Consider the following 24,916-nt stretch of genomic DNA (forward strand, 5'->3'; position numbering starts at 1 on the left):
CCTTGGGCCCGACCATCTGCAGGAAAGCTGTAAGTTGTGCCTCAAAATGAAAAGGCGCACTCAGCTTTCTAGCGAGGCCCAAAGAGAAAAGCTGTTTGGGTCCAGTCCCTCGACTTTGGCATTGACATCGGTACCGTTGGCATCGGGAGACCGGGTACAGGCTGTTGACCTATGCACACTGGTAGCAGTGGTGCATCGAGCGGGTCTCCACCTGCCTCGGCGTCTCCTGCTTTGCAGGCCCCCCCCCCCCCCCCCCCCCCCCGGGACCGACCTCTATTGGACTCAGCCCCGAGGAAGTGTGTGGATTCCACGTCTTCCTCACCGGTACCGAGGAGTCTCGATGACGGACATCGGGTGAAGGCCAAGAAGCACCGTCATCGTTCTCCTCGACACAGTACCGCGAGCTCCGGGTCATCGAAGCATTCGGTACCCGAGAAGCGTCGATGCAGAGAGGATCGCTCTCCCTCTGTTATGGAGGTATCGACGCGCAGGTCGTCTGGCAGCCCGGTTCCGGCTCCCCAGCCTCTGCAGATTCTGCCTCTGAAGCCCGCACCGCAGCCTTCCCCGACAGCTTCTGTAGATGAGCGCATCAAGGCTATTTTCCCTGATTTCATGGAAGCGGTGCGGCACCATTTGCGCCCGGCACCGGAGGTTCCTGCGGCATCATGCCTTTCGCCAGTGGTGAGGTCTCCTCCGGTATCGGGGTCGGCAGCCTCCCGGGTCGACTCTCCATTGCCTTCGATGGAGGAAGCTTCACCCGGAGTCTCCTGGGGAGTCGACTTCTCGACACAGTCATTGAGGTCACCGCATCTCCATGTCGAGACGGGCTCAGATCAGGGCTGCTCTTTCTGAGTTGTTAGCCCCATCCGATGATGGCTCATCTGATGAAGATGGGGGTCACGGAGTTTTCTCTGCCAAGGATTCTCCAGGTCTTCCATCTGATTCGACCCCCTCACCTCAGAGACAGCTCTCCCCTCCGGAGAGCTTGTCTCTTTCATCTTTTGTGCGGGAAATGTCTGAGGCCATTCCCTTCCCTGTGGAGACTGGATGAGCCCAGGGCCAAGATGCTCGAGGTCCTGGATTCTCCATCTCCACCTAAGTCTTCTACCACAGTTCCTTTTCACGATACACTCAGGGACGTGCTCTCAGAAGAGCTAAGAGTTCTAGGAACTTTGCCTCGGCACCCCCGGGGCGAGAACATAGAACCTTGGATTCTTTTGGGAGGAAGGCGTATCAGGCTGGCATGCTCGCTTCCAAAATTCAGTCCTACCAGCTCTTTATGAGTATTCATTTGTGGAACTCAGTGCGGTAGCTTGAGAGCTTGGTTGTTGCACTCCCACCGGAGCAGGCCGAGCCTTTTCGCCAAGTGGTCAGACAGCAGAAGGCGTGTCGCAAGTTCCTGTCCAGGGGCATTTACGATATTTGCGATGTGACATCCAGATTTTCTGCTATGGGTGTAGTGATGCACAGTTTCTCATGGCTGCTTGCCTCTAACCTGGAGGAGAGAACTCAGCAGAAAATTACGGATTTCCCTTGCCGGGGGGATCATTTCTTCGGTGAGAAGATCGAAGAGTTGATTGATCTCTGTCAGTGTGATAACGCTATGGACTCTCTCTCTCCGCCGAGCGCCTTCTGCATCCGCTTCCTCTTCTAGGAAGTATTTTAAAGGGAAGAGAAGTGCGCCTTACACCTCTAGGGCCTGTAAGTACACTCCTACTTCTCGACAGCTGGTTCAGGCTCTGCCACAGCACGCTCGTTCTCGTCAACAGCGTGCGCTTAAACAGGCCCCTGCAGCTCCCCAGCAAAAACCAGGGGCGGGTTTTTGACTGGCTCCAGTTGAGCATAGCCACCATAAATGTGTCTGTGCCGGACAATCTGCCTGTCGGGGGGAGGTTAAAATTTTTTCACCAAAGGTGGCCTCCGATAACCTCTGACCGGTGGGTTTTTCAAATAGTCCAAGCCTCCAAATTGTCCACAGGGAGCTCAGTCCTTCAGCTCCTAACACAAGCAGGTACTTGCAGAGGAACTCTCCGCCCTTCTCAGCGCCAATGCGGTCGAGCCCGTTCCACCAGGGCAAGAAGGACTGGGATTCTATTCCAGGTACTTCCTTGTGGAAAAGAAGACGGGGGATGTGTCCCATCCTAGACCTAAGGGGCCTGAACAGATATCTGGTTCGAGAAAAGTTCAGGATGCTTTCCCTGGGCACCCTTCTTCCCATGATTCAGGAAAACGATTGGCTATGCTCTCTGGACTTAAAGGATGCTTATACCCACATCTCGATACTTCCAGCTCACAGGAAGTATCTGTGGTTTCGGCTGGGAACGCAGCATTTTCAGTATTGTGTGCTGCCTTTTGGCTTGGCGTCTGCGCCCCCAGGATATTTATCAAGTGCCTGGCAGTTGTTGCAGCGTCTCTACGCAGACTGGGAGTGCATGTGTTCCCTTATCTCGACGATTGGCTGTTGAAGAGCACCTCCCAGGAAGGAGGTTTGCAGTCCATGTGGATGACTATTCAAGTGCTGGAACTAGGGTTTGTCATCAATTACCCAAAGTCCCATCTCCACCCTGTTCAAAAATTAGAATTCATAGGGGCTCTGTTGTGCACAAAGACAGCTTGTGCCTATCTTCCCGAGCCAAGAGCAGACAACCTTTTGTCTCTGGTCTCCAAGGTTCAAGCGTCTCAACGGATCACAGCTCGGCAGATATTGAGACTTCTGGGGCACATGGCTTCCACAGTTCATGTAACTCCCATGGCAGGTCTTCACATGAGATCAGCTCAGTGGACCCTAGCTTACCAGTGGTATTAAGCTACAGGGGGATCTAGAGGATGTGATCCAGCTGTCCACCGACTTTCAAAAAAAGGTTCCAGGGGAGATCTGGGAAATTATAGACCGGTGAGTCTGACGTCGGTGCCAGGGAAAATGGTAGAGGCTATTATCAAAAACAAAATTACAGAGCACATCCAAGGACATGGATTACTGAGACCCAAGTCAGCACGGCTTTTGTGGGGGGAAATCTTGCCTAACCAATTTACTTCAATTCTTTGAAGGAGTAAACAAACGTGGACAAAGGGGAGCTGGTTGATAGTGTGTATCTGGATTTTCAAAAGGCGTTTGACAAAGTACCTCATGAAAGGCTACAGAGGAAATTGGAGGGTCATGGGATAGGAGGAAAACTGGTTGAAAGATAGGAAACAGAGAATGGGGTTAAATGGGCAGTATTCACAATGGCGAAGGGTAGTTAGTGGGGTTTCTCAGGGGTCTGTGCTAGGACCGCTGCTTTTTAATATATTTATAAATGATTTAGAGATGGGAGTAACTAGCGAGGTAATTAAATTTGCTGATGACACAGTTATTCAACGTCATTAACTCGCGACAGGATTGTGAAAAATTACAGAAGGACCTTACGAGACTGGGAGACTGGGCGGCTAAATGGCAGATGACGTTTAATGTGAGCAAGTGCAAGGTGATGTATGTGGGGAAAAGAACCCGAATTATAACTACGTCATGCAAGGTTCCACGTTAGGAGTTACAGACCAAGAAAAGGGATCTGGGTGTCATCGTCGATAATACACTGAAACCTGCTCAGTGTGCTGGTGTGGCTAGGAAAGTGAATAGAACGTTGGGTATTAGAAAAGGTATGGAAAACAGGTGTGAGGACGTTGTAATGCCATTGTATCGCACCATGGTGCGACCGCACCTTGAGTATTGTGTTCAATTCTGGTCGCCGCATCTCAAGAAAGATATAGTAGAATAGGAAAAGGTGCAGCGAAGGGCGACTAAAATGATAGCGAGGATGGGACGATTTCCCTATGAAGAAAGACTAAGGAGGCTAAGGCTTTTCAGCTTGGAGAAGACTGCTGAGGGGAGACATGATAGAGGCATATAAAATGAGTGGAGTGGAACAGGTGAACGTGAAGCGTCTGTTCACGCTTTCCAAAAATACTAGGACTAGGGGGCATGCGATGAAAGTACAGTGTAGTAAATTTAAAACAAATCGGAGAAAATGTTTCTTCACCCAACGCATAATTAAACTCTGGAATTTGTTGCCGGAGAACGTGGTGAAGGCGGTTAGCTTAGCAGAGTTTAAAAATGGGTTAGACGGTTTCCTAAAGGACAAGTCTATAAACCACTACTAAATGGACTTGGGAAAAATCCACAATTCCAGGAATAACATGTATAGAATGTTTGTACGTTTGGGAAGCTTGCCAGGTGCCCTTGGCCTGGATTGGCCGCTGTTGTGGACAGGATGCTGGGCTCAGTGGACCCTTGGTCTTTTCCCCATGTGGCATTACTTATGTACTTATGAATTCCTGCCATCTGAAGTACTTGACCTGGATGGTCATTTTCTTGGTGGCTGTTACTTCAGCTCGTAGGGTCAGTGAGCTTCAAGCCTTGGTAGTGCATGCTCCTTATCTCAAGTTTCCATCAGAAGAGAGTAGTCCTCCGTACTCACCCTAAGTTCTTGCCGAAGGTGGTGTCTGAGTTCCATCTGAACCAGTTGTCTTGCCAACATTTTTTCCCCGTCCTCATACCTGCCCTGCTGAACGTCAGTTGCACACCTTGGACTGCAAGAGAGCATTGGCCTTTTATGTGGAGCGGACAAGCCCCTTCAGACAGTCCGCCCAAATGTTTATTTCTTTTGATCCCAACAGAAGGGGAGTCGCTGTCGGGAAACGCACCATTTCCAGTTGGCTAGCAGATTGCATTTCCTTCACTTATACCCAAGCTGGGCTGACTCTTGAGGGTCATGTCACGGCTCATAGTGTTAGAGCCATGGCAGCGTCGGTGGCCCACTTGAAGTCAGCCTCCATTGAAGAGATTTGCAAGGCTGCAACGTGGTCTTCAATCCACACATTCACATCTCACTACTGCCTTCAGCAGGGTACCCGACGCGACAGTCTGGATAGTCAGTGCTGCAGAATCTGTTCGGGGTTTAGAATCCAACTCCACCCCCCTAGGCCCATTTTTATTCTGTTCCAGGCTGCACTCTGTTAGATGTTCTAGTTCGTAGGTCAATCCTTGTTAAGTCCTCTCTGTTGTGAGGCCCAGTTGACCTTTCTTTGTTGTTTTGAGTGAGCCTTGGTGCTAGGGATACCCCAGTCGTGAGTGCAAGCAGCCTGCTTGTCCTCGGAGAAAGCGAAGATACATACTTGTAGCAGGTGTTCTCCGAGGACAGCAGGCTGATCTCACAAACCCTCCCACCTCCCCTTTGGAGTTGTTTTTCTTATTCCTTTTTTATATAACTGAAGTGGGACTCTCATGCGACGGACGTGAATATGGGCGCGCACCTTGCGCTGGAAGGCTCAGGCAAAGCTTTGCCTATTTTTGCTTGGGAAAAATTGCCGTTTTTGGGCGGCCATGGGCGTCGACCCAGTCGTGAGAATAATCAGCCTGCTGTCCTCAGAGAACACCTGCTACAGGTATGTATCTTTGCTTTCCTTGACAAACACTTTGGGAGGGGGGGACTGATAAATTAAAAACAAAATGTAGAACATTTAGCTTTGTCCTTCTTTCCATCAATTTGGTTGTTCTCTGCCAGGTAGTCATTGACCACTAGGGAGCACTGTGGTGCTATGGAACCCCCTTATATTGCAGTCACTTCTGAAGTCTGCTATACAAAAACAGAAAGGTGCTCATATGCTGCAGGATTCTTTCCTCCTGACTCAAAGATAAATTTACCAGCGTCCTTTTGTGAGGTTAATAGCTTCAGCTAAATGAGGTTGCTCTGGCTGCTGAAATCTAAACAGATCTTCATATCAAAAGGAAAAAAAAAAACTAACATTGAGCAAGACAGCTCTTGCTATTTCTCTTGAAATCAACATTGGTAAGTGCTTTACAGCTGAAGTGAGTAAAATAGACTGAGATCAAAAAGTAACTTGCTGTTTTATTGCTGGTGGTCCCAGTCAGGTAGTTTTACTTTCTAGTTTTAATAGCTTACAGATGGAGTGTTAACATTAGAACTTACTAGATATCAGAAATCTTTGGTTTTCTGCTATATAGAATCAAAACAGCAAGTTTTATCCATGTAGCAGTTGTAACACTGAGGCATAGTTTTGGGATTGAGACTTTATAGGTGCAAGGTATCTTCTATTAAGGGCTTCTATGATTAAACCTTAACATTTTTTATATTCACGCACCCAGGATTCTAAAGCAAAGACTCCACAGAAGGCAAGCCAGAATGGGAAAGCCAGCAAGGCGACCACACCAGTACCTAAGCAAACTGTGAGTTGATGTAAACTGCCCTATTGCTGTGGTGTGAGGAGGGGGGAAAAGCATCTTACTAAAATGGGTTAAGTAGTTCTACCAGGTTTTATTTACTCTAGTGCCTTCAACAAAGAAATTAACGAGCCGAGTCATGCTATTGTATGCTGAAGCCTGTTTTTCTTTTTTTCTACATGTTCTGTAAAGGCTTTCTGCAGTTTTGAGTACCTTTTTGATAGAGATTTGTTTTGGAAGTATCCTTGTACCAGAGCTTTGATTTACATGTAGTCCAATATGATCTAGTTGGAATATTAGTGGTACAAGTTTTTCTAAACATATTTCCAGTAAGTGGCACAGATAAATTGTTTTTGATCAATATAGCATGACACTTGGAATTAAAACCAAAGGCTGTGATTGGTGCTCTAGAAAATCAGGGATTCCTCACATTGCATGTTTTCCCCCTGTGTGTTCAGTGCTTAAATACTAAGCTGGAGTTAAATACTGTATTTCTCAGCGACCCTCCAGACTGGTCAAGATGCTTGGATTATGCATGCCTACCAACAGAGGGAGACTGAGAACACTAACCTTTAAACACTATATATTTAATCTGTGCAGAACCCAAAACATCCAGTATTTCTGTCTCTAGCAGAGGGTAGATGTGCAGTCTGACTGGTCTGGTAGGCCCTGAGGTTCCTTGGGGGTTGTGCTTAGCCTCTTACAGTTTTTACCCTGTGTGCTTTGGGGAAGTGGGTCCGGTTGCGGCTCCGTCTTTCCCTTGGGGTGTCTTCCCAGGTCCCTCCCTAGCTCTGCTCTCCTGAGTAGATAGCCCAGTGCCTCTGCTCCCGTGGTGTGGCGGGAACCTTGAGAACCTTTTCAGGCTACAGCAGCCGGGCTCAAATTAGAGAGGAGTTGGCCGATTTAATTGATCAGGTCTCTGCGATGATCGTGTTTGATTCCTCTGAATCTCCGGTGGGGGACGTGAAGCAGGTAGACCCTTTGGTTAAGGGTATTTGGCACCTCTCCGTTCCTTTCCCATGAATAAGGACCTGAGGGAGATGGTCATGCAGGAGTAGTCATCCCCAGATTCTCCCTGTAAAGTGTCTAGAGCCATGGAGAGGCTTTATCCCCTTCCTCAGGGGAGGATAAGGGACTCTTTAAAGCCTTTGATAGACGCAGTTGTGATGGTGGTCACTAAGGCCATGGCCATCCCAGTGGATGGGGGAGCCGCACTCCGGGATCCCCAAGATAGGAAGTTAGAATCTTTGATTTATCTGCTCTGGCATTGCAGGTGTCTGTGTGTTTCTCCGAGGACAAGCAGGCCGCTTGTTCTCACGACTGGGTTGACGTCCACGGCAGCCCCTCAAACCGGAAGAAAAATGTCGCGGGAGGTCCCACACGCAGGTCACGCCCACCGCGCATTTGCGGCCGTCTTCCCTCCCGTGAGCGACCGTTCCCTCTGTTTTTCCGATTTCCGTGCTGGAGACGCGTCTTTGTCCCTCTGTCAGCCCCGGAAAACTGATTTGCGGCCTAGTCCGCGATTTTTCTCTTTCCGCGGCGCCGCCTTTCTAAAAAAAGAAAAACTTTCCTTTTGTTTCGTCTCGACGCGTCCGCCTTCTTTATTTTGTGGTTCCTTTATACCGCTGCCAACGTGATTTTTCCATCGATGTCCTCGAAGGTCCCGAGCGGATTCAAGAAGTGTGGTCGGTGCAGCCGACAGATCTCGCAGACCGATCCTCACGCTTGGTGTCTCCAGTGCCTCGGTCCGGAGCATAATTCCAAGGCGTGCACCTTGTGTCTCGGCTTGAAAAGCGGACGTAGGTGGCGAGGCAAGTTCTTCGCGACCGTCTTTTTGGAACTTGCACCGGCCCTTCGACGTTGACCTCGGCAGCATCGGTGTCGACGGCCGGGTCTTCGGCGCCAACTATGGCACCGACCCCAGGAGTACAGATTCCCTTGGCCCGACGACCTGCCAGCGACGGCGGTGGTGAGCGACCGCGTGGGCAGTCCGCCCCGGCCGCTCCCGCTGCTCAGGGCCATCGAGACCGAATCCTGTCAGATCCGACGCCCAGAGGGCGCGGAGACTCCACCTCCTCCTCGTCCATGCCGCGGAGCGCCGATGACGGGCATCAAAAGAAAGCTGCGAAGAAGCACCGTCATCGGTCGCCCACGGCGCATAGAACTGGCAGCTCCAGGACGTTGAGAGACTCGATCCCTAAGAAGCGCCAATGCCGGGAGGAGCGCTCCCCCTCTATTGAAGAGGTGTTGATGCGCAGGTCGTCGGGTACCCCGGTACCGTCTCCTGGACCCGGGCAGCTTCAAGCACCGACGCCCGCACCGGCCCCCCCCCCCCCCCCCCCCCCCCCCAGCCTCTCCCGACAGAGGTCTTAGACGAGTTCCTCCGAGCCATCCTCCCAGGGATCCTGGAGGGGCTGATGCGCCAGGCCTTGCCGGCACCGGGGGTGCTTGCGCCCGCGGTGCCATTGATGGAAGCACTGGCTGGTCTTGCTCTCTCGATCGCCACTCAGGTGGAATCCCTGTTGATGGAGGGAGCTTCGTCCCCGCCGGCGCGGGAGTCCACCTCTCGATACCATCATCGAGGATGTGGTTCCTCGGGGTCGAGACTGCCCCGGTTGCAGTCTGAGCTCAGATAGCTCATGTCCGACACTGAGGAAGAGGCCTCGTGGGGGGAGGAGGAAGACCCCAGATATTTGTTCTCCGAGGAGTCTGCGGGTCTTCCCTCCGACCCCACGCTTTCACCGGAGACTAAGCTCTCACCTCCAGAGAGCCTCTCCTTCGCCTCTTTTGTCCGGGACATGTCTATTAGCATTCCCTTCCCAGTGGTCACCGTGGATGAGTCGAGGGTGAAGATGCTCGAAGTCCTCGACTATCCATCACCACCTAGAGAGTCTTCCACAGTACCGTTGCACAATGTCCTGAAGGAGACACTGCTTCGGAACTGGTTGAAACCCTTATCTAATCCCACCATCCCCAAGAAAGCGGAGTCCCAATTCAGAGTCCACACGGACCCAGAGTTGATGCGGCCTCAGCTGCCACATGACTCAGCGGTCGTGGTCTCTGCTCTCAAAAGGGCAAGGAGGTCGAGGGATACCGCCTCGGCGCCCCCAGGCCGGGAGTCTCGCACTCTGGACTCGTTTGGGAGGAAGGCCTTCCATTCTTCCATGCTCGTGACCAGAATCCAATCATACTAGCTCTACATGAGCATCCATATGCGGAACAATGTGCGGCAAACTGGCTGACCTGGTTGACAAGCTCCCCCCGGAGCAGTCCAGGCCTTTTCAGGAGGTGGTCAGGAAGCTGAAGGCGTGCAGAAAATTCCTGTCCAGGGGTATTGATATCTGTGATGTGGCATCCAGAGCCGCAGCCCAGGGTATAGTGATGCGCAGACTCTCATGGCTGTGTGCCTCTGACCTGGACACGGGGGGGTAACATTTTTGGCGAGAAGGTCGAGCAGTTGGTGGACCAACTACACCAGCGGGAAACCGCTCTCGACAAGCTCTCCCACCGGGTGCCTTCAGCATCCGCCTCCACTGGTGGGCGTTTTTCCCGGGCCAGACAGGCTGCACCTTACACTTACAGCAAGCGTAGGTACAACCAGCTGGCCCGAAGGCCTCCTCAGGCACAGGGACAGTCCCAGCGCGCTCGTTCCCGTCAACAGCGTGCGCCTAAGCAGCCCCCTGCGCCTCCACAGCAAAAGCAGGGGACGGGCTTCTGACTGGATCCATGGGAACATAGCTGCCATCAAAATAGCCGTGCCGGATGGCCTGCCGGTCGGGGGGAGGTTGACAGTTTTTCACCAAAGGTGGCCTCTAATAACCTCCGACCAGTGGGTTCTCCAAATAGTCCCATCTCCAGCCAGTTCAATCTCTCGAATTCATAGGAGCTCTGCTGAATTCACAGATGGCTCAGGCCTATCTTCCCAAGACGAGGGCTCAGAACCTTCTGTCCCTCGCCTACCAGGCCAGAGCGTCCCAGCAGCTCACAGCTCGGCAGATGTTGAGACTCCTGGGCCATATGGCCTCTACAGTCCATGTGACTCCCATTGCTCATCTTCACTTGAGACCGGCTCAATGGACCCTAGCTTCCCAGTGGTGCCAGGCCACCGGGAATCTAGAAGATGCCATCCGCCTGCCCATTAGTTGTCGCAATTCGCTGCGCTGGTGGACGATTTGTACCAATTTGACCCTGGGACGCCCGTTCCAAATTCCTCAGCCGCAAAAAGTGCTGACGGATGCATCTCTCCTGGGGTGGGGAGCTCATGTCAATGGACTTGCACACCCAAGGGGTGTGGTCCCTCTAGGAACAAGGTCTTCAGATCAATTTCCTGGAGCTCCGAGCGGTCTGGAACGCACTGAAGGCCTTCAGGGATAGGCTGTCCTCCCAGTTTATTCAAATTTGGACAGACAATCAGGTTGCAATGTATTACATCAACAAGCAGGGGGGCACCGGATCTCGCCCTCTGTGTCAGGAGGCCGTCAGGATGTGGCGATGGGCAAGCCAGCACGGCATGCTTCTCCAAGCCACGTACCTGGCACGAGTAGTCTCACCATTCCCGGGTGGTACGCAAGATCTTCCAAGAGTGGGGCACTCCCTCGGTGGACCTTTTCGCCTCCCAGACCAATCACAAGCTGCCTCAGTTCTGTTCCAGACTTCAGGCACACGGCAGACTGGCGTCAGATGCCTTTCTCCTCCATTGGGGAAGGGCCTCCTGTATGCCTATCCTCCCATACCTTTGGTGGGGAAGACCTTACTGAAGCTCAAGCAAGACCGCGGCACCTTGATTCTGATCGCGCCCTTTTGGCCCCGTCAGATCTGGCTCCCTCTTCTTCTGGAGTTGTCCTCCGAAGAACTGTGGAGATTGGAGTGTTTTCCAACCCTCATTTCGCAGAACGACGGAGCGCTTCTGCACCCCAACCTTCAGTCTCTGGCTCTCACGGCCTGGATGTTGAGGGTGTAGATTTTGCTTCATTGGGTCTGTCTGAGGGAGTTTCCCGTGTCTTGCTTGCCTCTAGGAAAGATTCCACTAAAGAGTTACTTTTTAAGTGGAGGAGGTTTGTCGTTTGGTGTGAGAGCAAGGCCCTAGAACCTCGTTCTTGTCCTGCACAGAACCTGCTTGAATACCTTCTACACTTATCAGAGTCTGGTCTCAAGACCAACTCAGTAAGGAATCACCTTAGTGCAATTAGCACTTACCTTCATCGTGTAGAGGGTAAAGCCATCTCTGGAGAACCTTTAGTCGTTAGATTCGTGAGAGGCTTGCTTTTGTCAAAGCCCCCTGTCAAGCCTCCTGCAGTGTCATGGGATCTCAACGTCATCCTCACCCAGCTGATGAAACCTCCTTTTGAGCCACTAAATTCCTACCATCTGAAGTACTTGACCTGGAAGGTCATTTTCTTGGTGGCAGTTACTTCAGCTCGCAGAGTTAGTGAGCTTCAAGCCCTGGTAGCTCCTGCTCCTTATACTAAATTTCATTATAACTGAGTAGTCCTCCGCACTCAAGTTCCTGCCAAAGGTGGTGTCGGAGTTCCACCTTAACCAGTCAATCGTCTTGCCAACATTCTTTCCAAGACCGCATACCCACCCTGCTGAACGTCAGTTGCGAGCGTTGGCCTATCTGAAGCGGACACAGCCCCATAGACAGTCCGCCCAATTGTTTGTTTCTTTTGACCCCAATAGGAAGGGGGTCGCTGTGGGGAAACGCACCATCTCTAATTGGCTAGCAGATTGCATTTCCTTCACTTATGCCCAGGCTGGGCTGGCTCTTGAGGGTGATGTCACGGCTCAGTGTTAGAGCCATGGCAGCGTCAGTGGCCCACTTGAAGTCAGCCACTATTGAAGAGATTTGCAAGGCTGCGAAGTGGTCATCTGTCCACACATTCACATCACATTACTGCCTCCAGCAGGATACCCAACGCGAGTCGGTTCGGGCAGTCGGTGCTGCAGAATCTGGGGTTTGAATCCAACTCCACCCTCCTGGACCTGGTTTTATTCTGTTCAGGCTGCACTCCCAGTTAGTTGTTCTTCGTAGGTCAATTTCTGTTATGTCCTCGCCGTTGCGAGGCCCTATTGACCCTGTTTTGTTGTTTTGAGTGAGCCTGGGAGCTAGGGATACCCCAGTCGTGAGAATAAGCAGCCTGCTTGTCCTCGGAGAAAGCAAATGATACCTACCTGTAGCAGGTGTTCTCCGAGGACAGCAGGCTGATTGTTCTCACCTACCCTCCCTCCTTCCCTTTGGAGTTGCGTTTTTTCCTCATTTCTTTGCTTGTCATTTAACTGAGCGGGAATGGTCGCGCACGGGCGGGAAGACGGCCGCGCATGCGCGGTGGGCGTGCCCTGCATGCGGGGCCTACCGCAAGATTTTTCTTCAGGTTTGAGGGGCTGCCGTGGACGTCAACCCAGTCGTGTGAACAGTCAGCTTGCTGTCCTCGGAGAAAACCTGCTTACAGGTATTTATCATTCGCTGTGTGTGGGGGGGGATCTGGTTGCTCGCGCTTGCTTCCGCTGGGCTGAGAAACTCAACGATCTAGCGGTGGCTAGGGCTACTGGGGTACAGGACCAAGCTGGAGATGGGCTCTTCTTAGCAGATGCTCTTTTTGACTTGCGAGCTTCAGCTAAGAATATGGCCCTGGTGGTTGGGACTTGTGGGGCTCTTTGGCTTCGGGGTTGGGGCACGGATGCGGCCTCTGTCCAATTTGTTCTCTTCCCTTCAAAGGCTCAGTGCTCTTCGGGGAAGAATTGGATAAGTTGGTGCGTAGCCTTGAGGATGCTAAGGTTCCGCCGCGTCCTTGCTGGGGTCTCCCTGTTGCTCTCGGCTAAAGGCGGGGGCAGTTCGGCAGACCTTGTTTCGTTTGATTGATTGGGGGCCATAGTTCCTGTCCCCAAAAAGGAACGAGGGACAGGTTTGATTTATTTTGTGGTCCCCAAGAAGAGTTCCTACCAACCCATTTTAGACCTAAAGAGGGTTAGTGGGGCGTTGAAGGTTCCCTCCTTCTGTATGGAGACGCAATGCTTGGTTATTGTAGCGGTTCAGACGGGGGAAATTTCTCACTTTCCTGGATCTGACGGAAGCCTATCTGCATATTCCCATCAGGGCGGCTCATCTGTGGTTTCTTTGGTTTTCTGTCTTAGGGCAGCATTTTCAATTCTGTGTGCTGCTGTTCGGTCTCGCTACGGCGCCCTGGACCTTTTAAAAGGTTATGGTGGTAGCGGCGGTGTTGCGGAGGCAGGGTATTGTGGTCCATCCGTATCTCAACGCTTGGCTCATTCGAGCCAAATCACGGCAGGAGAGCGCAAAGGCAACCACGCCAGTCTGGGCTGGGTGGTGAAACCTAGTCAAGAGTCACTCCCGTCGCAGTCCCTGGAGTATTTGTGTGTGGTTCAACACGTGAAAGGGGCGGGTGTTCCTGCCTCCAGCTCGGATTGCCAAGATGCAGGAGCTAATTTGGTGGCTGTGCTCAGAGAGGTTGCCTGCGGCCTGTTCTTATGTGCAGGTGCTGGGCCTTATGGTAGTGGTGATAGAGGTAGTTCCATGGGCTGGGGCACACATGCAGCAGTTAGTCTTCTCTCCAGGACCGCTGGTGGCTCTACATGCCAAATGTGGACCCTCTGGATTGGATAGTCCTCACCTCGAATGCCAGTTTGTGGGCTGGGGTCTCATTGCCTCGGAGAAATAGTTCAGGGCCGTTGGACACTGGAGGAGGCCCGCTGGTCCATCAGTCGTCTAGAGACGCGGGTGATCCATCTGGCTCTGCAATCCTTTCGCTCTCTCCTCGTCGGCAAGGCTGTGAGTCCTTTCTGACAAAGCCACAGCTGTAGCCTATGTCAATCGTCAAGGAGGCAGGCACGAAGAGTTGGGTGATCGCTGAGGAAGCAGTGGACTTAATGTGCTGGGCAGAGGTTCATCTACAGGATCTCTCTGCAGGCCACATGGCCGGCGTAGACAGTGTGAGCGCAGATTTTTTGAGCAGGCACACACTAGACCCCGGGGAGTGGTCTCTTCACCAATCGCTGTTTTTCTGCCTCGTATTGGAGTGGAGTCTGCCAGTGATGTATTTCATGGTGACAGACAAGAACACCCAGGTGCCGTGGTTTTTCAGTTGTTGGCAGGATCATCGGTCTGAAGGTATCGAAGTCGGGCGGTTCAGTGGCCACCTCAGGAGTTACTGTATGTGTTTCCTCCATGGCCCCTGGTGGGTCGGGTGGTGCTGCAAATCGAGCGGTACTCAGGCCCAGTGATTCTGGTGCCTCCGAACTGGCCACGTCAACCTTGGTACAGGGATCTAGTGCGTCTGGCAGTGCAGGGTCCACTTTCTCTAGGGGAGTCGGTGCTGCTGTTTCAGGGCCCTCTCACGGCTTGGCTCTTGAGAGGGCCAGGTTGCAGCAGAAAGGTTTTTGCCCAGCGTGATTGCTAGTATGTTATAGTCACGTAAACGGTACACTTCTAGGGGTCTCGCTCTGTCCTCTTTGAAGGTGCAGGTGGTGGTTGGCTTGTTTACGGGAGAATGTTCAGTGGATTTCCTTAGCTGCTTCTCTGGATGTGGTCTGTTTCTTGCAGTGAGTGAAGTTGATCCGTCCCCCTTGACGCCCGGTGTTTCCTCCGTGGGATTTGAATCTAGTGTTGGAGGTGCTTGTGGGTCCTCCTTTTGAGCCATTGGACTTGAGTATGTACAAGGACCCTTACCCTAAAGATGCATGCTCAGTGTTTCACTTAAAGGAGCATGCCTTGCTCTCTTCCCCCTCATGTCCTGCACGCTCATTTTAGTGAAATTGAGCATGCTTAGTGTTTCACTTAAAGGAGTGTACAGGACCGTGAGGAAGGAGAGAGCAGGGCAGGCAATGTGGCGGCACTGGAGAAGGCAAACAAATGGGGCAGGCTCTCCACTGAGTAGATGAACACTAAATCCCACGAGGTATAGATGCACAAAAACAGGTGGGAAGTGGACCAATGACTTCAGGATGTAGAGACTATGATGGTGTATAAAAGAGTAAACTTCATTGAAGACTCAACACAATACTGTGTTTCGACCACAGGCCTGCCTCAGGAGTATAAATTATTTAGAACAAAAAAAACATAAAATTTGAGTTTTCAAATATAAATTTCTAAAGATTTTTGTTTTTATCAAACGCCTAAAACAATGAAATGTGTATATAAACATGAAAGGTCAATATATCAGTGATTCTAAAAATTGATAATATATAGATATAAAAGAACATTGATAAATCAATAATATATAAATGATATATATTGAAAAACATTGTTAAAATTTAGGACAAATCATGAAGTTATCAAAACATTAATATGCTTATAAATACAGTATCTGAAAACTGATCTATCATGTGAGTTCTTGTGTACCAAAATTCATGTTTGATACACATGTGGTGCCATGGAGTTCAATTAAAGTGAATATGTCTGGACGAATCTATGTAGAAAGATTACATGCATAAAAACACAATCCCCCACTAGCCAAGGTACGTTGCTGTAGCAGTGGGGGGGGGGGGGCAGACTAAAATGTGCCCCCACCCCACCTCGGGCTCTGGCCCCCTCCCATTGCGAGGTCTGTCTACGCACCTGGTTTGCAGTGCTTCTGAAATTGTGGTATTTGTCACAGGAAGCTGTGACGAGGGGAGAGTAGGAGAGGTTCTGATCTTTCACAGTCCTGAACTTGCAAGTGTTTTTGTGGGTTCTAAAAATAGTTGTCTGTTTCAGACTCCGGGACAAAAAAAACAGGAGAAGCCGCAGACTCCAAAGACACCAAAACAGCCTTTGTCAACAGAGGAGATTAAAGCAAAGATTCAATCAACAGTAGAAAAGGTGAGTGTTTAAAAAAAAAAAAACCCCTACCGATTATAAGGGAATTACTTGTTAAATTTGTGCAAGTTTACGTATCAGCCAGAGCCACGCATCAGGCATTCCACCTTTAAGGGTTTGCTTTAGCCATGGCCAGTTTCCTGGAAGACTCTGCAGTGACTTCCTTCAACTTCTGGAGAGTAGCAAGCAAAATAAAATGTACAAAGTCACCATAATCAACTGGGCCTCTCAGATATTCTGTGGGTATTCTAAAGCCCAGGACTGTATATAGCTTTTGAAAGACCAGATTTAATGATCCCAGTTTTAAAATAATGCTGATGTTACCATGGTTAAATCTTCTCAGCAGAATTGTAGCTTAGAGTGCACACATTTTTTTTAAAAAGGAGAAATTAGATATAAAATTTTCCTTCCTTTAACTCCAGTCCAGCACACACTGCTGGGTTATGCACTCCCACCAACAGATAGAGCCTGAGGGAAAACTGACTTCCAAGTAGAACTATAAGTGGCTTTGTAGTCCCCCGAGTCAGTCACCGAATAACCAAATAGAATTCCAAAAGGGGAAAAGAATGCAGCCCAGTCTCTCTGCCAACATCCCACACCAGGGACTATGCTGCTAGCCCTGCCTTCAGCTCCTGTTTCACAGAAGATCCATCTCATTCTTTTGGTTTTTGTTTTGTGTGTGTGTTTAGTTTGTTTTGACAAACGAGAACCAATACCACCACCATCTCGCAGCCCCCTATAGCAGATCACAAACCACAGCAAAAAGGAAATTCCTTATGTGCAGCAGATGAATCCAGGAACTGGTGGGCTATGTCCATCTACCAGCAGGTGGAAATAGAGATTACAAAGCTGAAGGCAGTGATACCAGATGGTCAGGAGATTTCTGGCTTGTTCCCTGTCTCAGCCTCTGCTGATGAGCCCCGAAGAGGGGATGTTTACTGTTGTAGGTAGTCTAAATACGTCTTATAGGAAAACAGCTCCTAACAGATTTATTTATGCCAAGGTCCTAGTTCACAGACCTCTGCAGAAAGAAATATTCTGTACTCGTGCTAGGGGATATAGGACCTCCCTTTGGCACAATATATAACTTGCTGATAACATAGATTGCTACCAAAATAGACTATGCAAAATGATTCTTACTGGAATACTAGGTGATCACACAAACCTGATTTTGTAATCGTGAAAACTTATACTACACTTCTTATGCAAAATACAACTGTTAGCAGCTTATTCCCTGACCACAAGTCTGACCTAACCAATCTTATGACAAACACCTATCACTGATCCCCGACTATAGGCAGTAAGTCTGTTATCACACCATGCAGTCTCCCAATGTGGTTGGCACAGATTTCTCCTTAGACTCCAGCTGTATCCACAGCGAGTCTGTCTCTGATTCAGATCAGGTCTATCTTCTGAAAGCAGGTGTCAGTCATTCAATGTCGCGTCTCAGAGCGGATGTTGCTGAACCTAAAGGTATTTTCACCAGATATGTAGTTTACATGGTTAGAACAAAGTCGTCTCTTGCTCACTCTGGGCCTCCTAACCTTGATGGGTTTTTTTTTTTTTTTTTTTTAATTTTTAACAAGAATCTTTATTAAAGGAATCCATATATTACAACATAAGCTTTTCAAATATAAAAAGAAAACATCATACAGTCCCTTTGTCATTAAACATCTGGTATACATACATTTCTCTACTAAGAACCTTCACATCACAGCAATTATTTTTCTTGTATCATTTAAACTTTTCAAGATTACCCCTATCCCTCCAAACCCCCCTTCCCTTCCCCCTCTAACCTTGATGGGTTTTTCAGGTCTTTCTTCCTCTTGCCAGTCCCAACTCTCTCCGTCTCCTGTTCCCGCTTTCTTAGTATCTCTCGGTCAGATGATACCACGGGACCAACCATGATCCTGTCCATGAGCATGAAGAGTCCTTTGTTCGTGACCCTGAAGTTGTTACTTTATGGTCTGCATGTCTGTCTCCAACCATGCTTTCTAGAGCCATGGGTCTCACTCCCCTTTCAGCTTCTTAGGATGATAACAGGGTGGTTGTAACACAGAATGTCCTTGGATGCGGTATGCCTGCCAGTGATTTTCCAGAAGCTGAAAAGCTGGATCTTGCTGACACAGATGTGTTCAGGTCAGAGGTTGTAGAATCCATCTTGTTGTAACAGGATGTATTAGGCTAGTATGAACCAAGACCAGCTCATGTGAGATCTCAGGTAAATACCCCTACACTGTCCAGCTCAGCAGTAGGTTCCATTGCTGTCCTGTCTTCCTCTATTCGGAGGGAGTCTTTTTAGGACAGTCCCTAGAGGCTTGACATACCGGTGCAGGAAGTCTATTCCAGGCATATGGTGCAGCAAAAAAGGAACAGAGTCTGAAGTTAGTGGTGGAGGAGAAGAGTGCATATTAGATTTACCCAGTGATCTAATGGTCCCCTGGATTCCCTCGCAGGCTTTCTGCTTCTGATGTACCTGAAAAAGTTGTTACTGTGAGTTTAGCCTCTGCTGCAAATTTCTCTTATTCTCTTTTAGCCTTCTTTATTATTGCTTTGCATCTGACTTGCCAGTGTTTATATTGCTTCTTTTTTTCTTCGTTTTTGTCCTTTTTCCATTCCTTGAAGGGGCCAGTCTTTTGGCTGTAATGGCCTCCTTCACCTTTTAACCATGCAGGCTGACTTTTCTGTTTTTTTCCATCTTTGCAAATACGTGGAATGCATCTGGACTGGGCTTCCAAGATGGTATTTTTGAATAACGTCCATGCCTGATTTATTGTCCTAACCTTTGTAGCCGATTCTTTAGTTTCTTTTTAACCATTTTCCTCATTTTATTATAGTCGCCCTTTCGAAAATTAAATGCAGCTGCAATAGATCTCTTTAGCGGGTTCAACCCAGATAGCTCAAACTTGATCATGTTATGATCACTGTTTCCCAGGGGACCCAACACCGCCACCTCTCGCACTATACCCTGCACATCACCAAGGACCAGATCAAAATGCTCCCCCCTCTCTTTGGTTCCTGGACCAGCTGTTCCAAGAAGCACTTTTTTATTAATCTAGAAATTTTATCTCCCTGGCACTCCCTGATGTAACATTTATCCAGTTAATATCGGGGTAATTGAAATCACCCATTCCTCAGCAATCCTCCAGACTGTTCAAGACGCTTGGGTTATGCACTCCTACCTGCAGAGGGAGACTGAGAACACTAAAACTTCTTATACAAGTAGCCTGTGCAGACCTTCTACTAACCGGTATTTTCTCAGTCTCAGCAGAGGGTAGATGTGTGCAGCCTGTGCAGTGTACTCAGTCTGGTAGGCCCATTTGGGGTTTCTAGGTTGGGTTGTAAATGGATCTTTAGTACAGGGTGTAAGTCCTAAGGGGCTTCTTATTCCCTGTGGGGTGTCACACCTGGGTGGCCGGGTCCCTTCCTCTGTGCTCTTCCTCTGGAGGACTGCTTGACCTCGGCTACAGACCTCATTATGTACCCTTGAGGCGTTTAGGCATCAGCAACGAGGTTTAAAAAAAAAACGTTTTTAAAAGACGGCTATTTTGGCCGTTCTTGTGGCAGTCCAGAGATGAAAACGTCTTCAAGGGCGTTCTTGCCTTAGGCGGTTTTACCTATTAGTCTGTCAGAGCACAAAGCAAATGTTTGTTTTTATTGTGTTCGAGGCCATTATGTCTAAGCCGGCGAGGTGTTGGTTTTGCGGAAAGCGTTGAAGTGAAAGGTGGCCAATGTAAATTTTGTAGGGAGCCTACGTTATTAGTGCTGTTGCCCCCCGTGCTTTCCCCTGAGTCGGAGGAGGTGTTGGGCGGCGATTTGACCGCACATTCCGGGCCAGCAACGGCGGGGCCGGTTTGGGTCGGCCTCGACGGAGCCGTTTTTGGCAGGAAGCACAGATCTTTTGGCCGCGCATTCCGTACCGGCGCCGGGGGGACCCGTGTGTGGCGGGAAGCGCACCTAGTTTAGCCGTGGATCATGCGATGGACCTGTCGCCTCGGGAGCGAGAGGGATCCGTCGCGGAGACTGCGGGAAGTTTTGAAGCTTCAGCAGCATCGGGGGGGGGGGGGGGGGGGGGGAGGTCTGGTTTCCCCCTGAGTTTGTTTGGTCTCTGTATAATGCCTGGAGAGCTGGCCCCTCTCAGGCTTTGTTCCCCGGAGGCTACTAGCTCAGTGGGAGTTAAGTGCCCACGGGTGGATATTTTGGAGCCTATTGAGATACTTTCTCTGCCTGGGTCGGAGGTTTGGGGTGACCCGGGAGAGGAGGATCTCTTAGATGAGTCCGAGGATCAGGATGGGCTAAGGCCTGGGGAAGATTCTTCAGTGGTTCGCATTTTTCATAAGGAGGAGGAGTTAGAGCTTATTGATCAGGTGATCTCTACTTTGAAGTTTGCTCTGGCGGCCACTCCCTCTGCGGAGGGACCCCAGGTAGATCCCTTGGTTAAGGGGATTCGGAGAGCCTCCCGTTCCTTTCCCATGAATTCAGACAGAGACATGGTTTTTTCAGGAATGGTCTGTGCCGGAGGCTGCTTGTAAGGTGTCTAGGGCTATGGCGCGGCTGTTGCCTCCGGAAGATTTGGCCCTGCTGAAACCACCTACTGTGGTTGCGGTGGTTACTAAGGCTACGGCCATTCTGGTGGATTGGCGGTACAACCTTACAGGATCCTCAGGATAGGAAGCTAGAGTCCTTTCTAAAGCGCAGCTCTGATTTGTTGGCTTTGTGTGTGGGGGCTTGGTAGCCAGAGCTTGTTTCCGTTGGGCGGAGAAGCTCTTAGATGAGCCTGCGTTAGATAGGACTGGTTTGGTTCAGGACCTGGCCAAATTGGAAATGGGGTCTTAGTTTTTGGCGGACACCCTTTATGATTTGCTAAGGGCTTCAGCTAAGAATATGGCTCTGGCGGTGACGGCTCACAGGGCTCTTTGGCTTAGGGGCTGGGTGGCAGATGCGGCCTCTAAAGCAAAGTTGTGTTCTCTACCTTTCAAAGGTTCTATGTTTTTTGGAGAGGACTTGGATAAACTGATGAGTGGTCTTGGGGATACCAAGGTCTCACGGTTGCCGGAGTTACGGCCTAAGGCGGCTAGTCAAGGTGGTTCGGCTAGAGGTCGGTTTAAGGACGCGAGGCGGTACAGACCGGGCAGATTTGTGTCTCCTTCTAAAAGCCGTTTTTCCAGCGGACGCAGTCCTTTCGAGGGGGTAGTCGAGGAGGTCTGGACTTCTCCGGAGGGGCTGGAAATGGTAATAAGTCCTCCTTATGAAGGTGTGCGGGTCCAGCCTCTGGTGAAGGTCGGGGCGCGACTTCATCTATTTTATCAGGAGTGAACCCAAATGACTTCAGATCAGTGGGTGCTGGAGGTCGTTCGCGACGGTTATGCGCTCGAGTTCGAGCACCCGCTGCCGGATCTGTTTCTTCCCTCTCCTTGTCACTCTCGAGTCAAGTTAAAGGCTATTCAAGAGACTCTGGGTCACTTAATCCAGTTGGGAGCTGTGGTACCCTTTCCTCGGCACGAGCTGGGAATGGGTTGTTGTTCCATTTACTTTGTGGTACCGACGGAGGACCAGTTTCGACCTATTTTAGATCTCAAGAGGGTCAATGGGGCGCTCAAGGTGCCATCCTTCCGCATGGAGACTCTGCGCTCGGTCATAGTGGCTGTTCGTCGGGGAGAATTTCTCACATCACTGGATCTCACAGAAGCGTATCTGCACGTGCCGATTCGAGAGACCCATCAGCGTTTCCTTCATTTTGCTGTTTTAGGGAGGCAGTTCCAGTTCTGTGCTCTGTCTTTTGGTCTGGCAACGGCTCCACGCACCTTCTCCAAGATAATGGTGGTGATAGCAGCGGCTTTGCGGAGGCAGGGAATTCTGGTGCATCCGTATCTGGACGACTGGTTGATCCGGGCGAAGTCTCGGGCTCACAGTGTGGCGGCAACGGCTCAGGTGGTCACATTTCTGGAATCGCTCGGATGGGTAGTGAATTTAGTCAAAAGTCAGTTGATCCCATCGCAGAGTCTGGAGTACTTGAGAGTGCAGTTTGACACGGCAGTGGGTCGTGTTTTTCTGCCGGATTCTCGGATCGCCTCTCTTCAGCAGCAGGTCCGGCTGTTGTTGTCCGTTCAGAGTCCGACGGTTTGAATGTACTTTCGGGTTCTGTGCCTCTTGACAGCAATAATAGAGGTAGTACCATGGGCCAGGGCGCATATGCGTCAGCTTCAGGCGGCTCTGTTGTCCAGGTGGTGGTCTCAGGTACACAGTTTGGAGTTGCGGTTGCCATTGAGGGGGGCTCCTCGGCACAGTCTCCAGTGGTGGCTGTGCTCGGCCCATCTGAAAAAAGGCATGCCGTTGGAACCTCCTCAGTGGGTGATTCTGGTAACGGATGCCAGTCTGCTGGGCTGGGGAGCTGTGTCTCTGTCGGTCCGCGCAGGGGCGGTGGTCGACGGAGGAAGCTCAGTGGTCTATCAACCGGTTGGAGACGAGGGCGATTCGGCTAGCTCTGTTGGCGTTTCGCTCAAGTGTGGTCGGAAAGGCGGTAAGAGTCATGTCCGACAACGCGACAGCAGGTAGCATAGGTCAACCGGCAGGGCGGTACAAAGAGTCCGCGGTTGGCAATCGAGACGGCTCTGCTCATGAGTTGGACGGAAAGGCATCTAGTTCAGATTTCGGCGGCGCACATGGCCAGGGTGGACAACGTGAACGCGGATTTTCTAAGCAGACACGTTAGACCCCGGAGAATGGTCTCTGCACCGGTCGGTGTTCGACCAGATAGTTCTAAAGTGGGGAATGCCAGTAGTGGATCTCATGGCGTCGGCACAGAGTGCTCAGGTTCCTCGGTATTTCAGTCGGCGTCGGGATCCGTGAGCGGAAGGGATCGATGCGTTAGTCCTTCCGTGGCCTCAGCGGGTATTGCTGTACGTGTTTCCCCTGTGGCCCTTGATAGGTCGAGTCCTATAGAGGGTAGAATGTCATGTGGGTCCGGTGGTGTTGGCTCCGAACTGGCCACATCAGCCTTGGTTCGGGGATCTGATGCGTTTGTTAGAAGGCGAGCCTCTGCGGCTGGGGGGCTCGGTGCTGTTGTCAGGGTCCAGTTGTTATGCTGGATCCGGCTCGGTTCTCTCTTACGGTGTGGCCCTTGAGAGGGAACGGTTGAGAAGGAGAGGGTTTTCCCCTCAGGTGATTCAGACAATGCTGCAGTCTCGCAAACCTTTGATGTCTTTGGCCTATGTGCGTGTGTGGCGCATATTTGAAGATTGGTGTGGGGACCGGGCGTGTGTCCCTTAGACAGCTTCTGTGTCGTGCTTTTCAGATTTCTTGCAGGATGGTTTTGAGAAAGGCCTTTCATTGTCATCTTTGAAGGTGCAGCTGGCTGCTTTGGCGTGTTTTCGGGGTAAGGTGCAGGGCAGGTCGGTTGCGTCTTCCCCGGATGTGGTCCGTTTTTTGAGGGGGGTGAAGTTGCTTCGTCCTCTGGGGTCGGTAGTTCCTCAGTGGGATCTTAATATCGTTCTTGACTCTTTGGCGGGTTCTCCTTTTGAGCCCTTGGAGTCTTGTTCGATAAAAGACCTTACTATGAATGTGGTCTTTTTGGTAGCTATATCGTCGGCTCGCAGGATTTCGGAACTTCAGGCTCTTTCATGTAGGCCTCCGTTTCTGTGCTTTTCTAAGAAAAAGGTTTTGCTGTGTCCAGTTCCTTCGTTTTTGCCTAAGGTGGTATCCTCCTTTCATGTCAATCAGGTGATTTCGTTGCCGGTCTTGGGGGACCGGACGGGGATGCTTCTCAGCATTGTTTGGTGAAATTGGATGTGCGCAGAGTGTTGAAGGTTTACTTGCGCAGGTCGGAGGAATTCAGGTCTTCGGACAGGTTATTTGTTCTTCATGTGGGGCCCAAGAAGGGAGCGGCATCTATAGCTCGGTGGTTGAAGGATGCCATCTCTTCGGCTTACATATTGCATGGCTGTACGGTGCTGGTGGGGCTCAAGGCACATTCCACCAGGGGGAAGGCGGCTTCTTGGGCAGAGAGTAGTTTTGTTCCACCGGTGGACATTTGTAGAGCGGTGGTGTGGTCCTCCCTGCATTCTGTGGATGTACAGGCAAGGGAGGATGCCAGTTTTGGAGCTGCAGTCCTGTCCTCTGGGCTTCGCAGGTCCCACCCTTAGATGTGTTTACTGCTTTGGTACGTCTCAAGCGTCTTGAACAGTCTGGAGGATTGCTGAGGAAGGTGAAATTAGGCCTTGCCTACTAATTTTCTTTCCTCTAGATCCTCCAGACCGTTCAAGAGCCCACCCAGTGTATCAGACAGTTCAGTATGATATTTTCTTTAGACTTCAGTTGCTGATATTTCTAGTAGCTCTTGTGATTTGGGTCTTGGAGTTTTACTAAGGGCAGTTTGTGGTACCGTTTGTGCCCATCTGCAGTTGAATTCCCCCGTCTTAAGGGGAGGAGATCTGAGTGTGGATTCAGTGGTTTTGTTTAGGTGGAGGTGTTTTGTTCCTCTGCTTTGTTACTGTTTTACTGGTTAGGAGAAGGTCTGCACAGGCTACTTGTATAAGAAGTTTTAGTGTTCTCAGTCTCCCTCTGCTGGTAGGAGTGCATAACCCAAGCGTCTTGAATGGTCTGGAGGATCTAGAGGAAAGAAAATTAACAGGTAAGGCCTAATTTCACCTCCGAGGACAAGCAGGCTGCTTGTTCTCACTGATGGGGTGACGTCCACGGCAGCCCCTCCAATCGGAAACTTCACTAGCAAAGTCCTTTGCTAGTCCTCGCGTGCCCATGCACACCGCGCATGCGCGGCCGTCTTCCCGCCCGAACCGGCTCGTGTTCTTCAGTCTTCTTTTGTCCGCGCTCGGTACGGTCATGTTTTGCGCCGTTCGCGCCCCTTAAGTTGACCCTCGCGCGTCTTTTTG

At 50.6% G+C, this 24,916-nt stretch overlaps 1 protein-coding gene across 2 annotated transcripts in view; it reads left to right on the top strand.

Moving 5' to 3' along the window:
- The window catches only part of NPM1 (nucleophosmin 1), a 129,171-nt gene that overhangs the window by 67,488 nt on the left and 36,767 nt on the right, over positions 1 to 24,916 (top strand). For both annotated transcript variants that reach the window (XM_030212340.1, XM_030212341.1), the window contains exons 8-9: positions 6,143 to 6,223; positions 15,927 to 16,031. In XM_030212340.1, coding sequence (XP_030068200.1) covers positions 6,143 to 6,223; positions 15,927 to 16,031 — 186 coding nt within the window. The remainder of the gene's footprint in view (positions 1 to 6,142; positions 6,224 to 15,926; positions 16,032 to 24,916) is intronic.

Source organism: Microcaecilia unicolor, chromosome 8 (genome assembly GCF_901765095.1).
Source record: "Microcaecilia unicolor chromosome 8, aMicUni1.1, whole genome shotgun sequence".
NCBI lineage: Eukaryota > Metazoa > Chordata > Amphibia > Gymnophiona > Siphonopidae > Microcaecilia > Microcaecilia unicolor.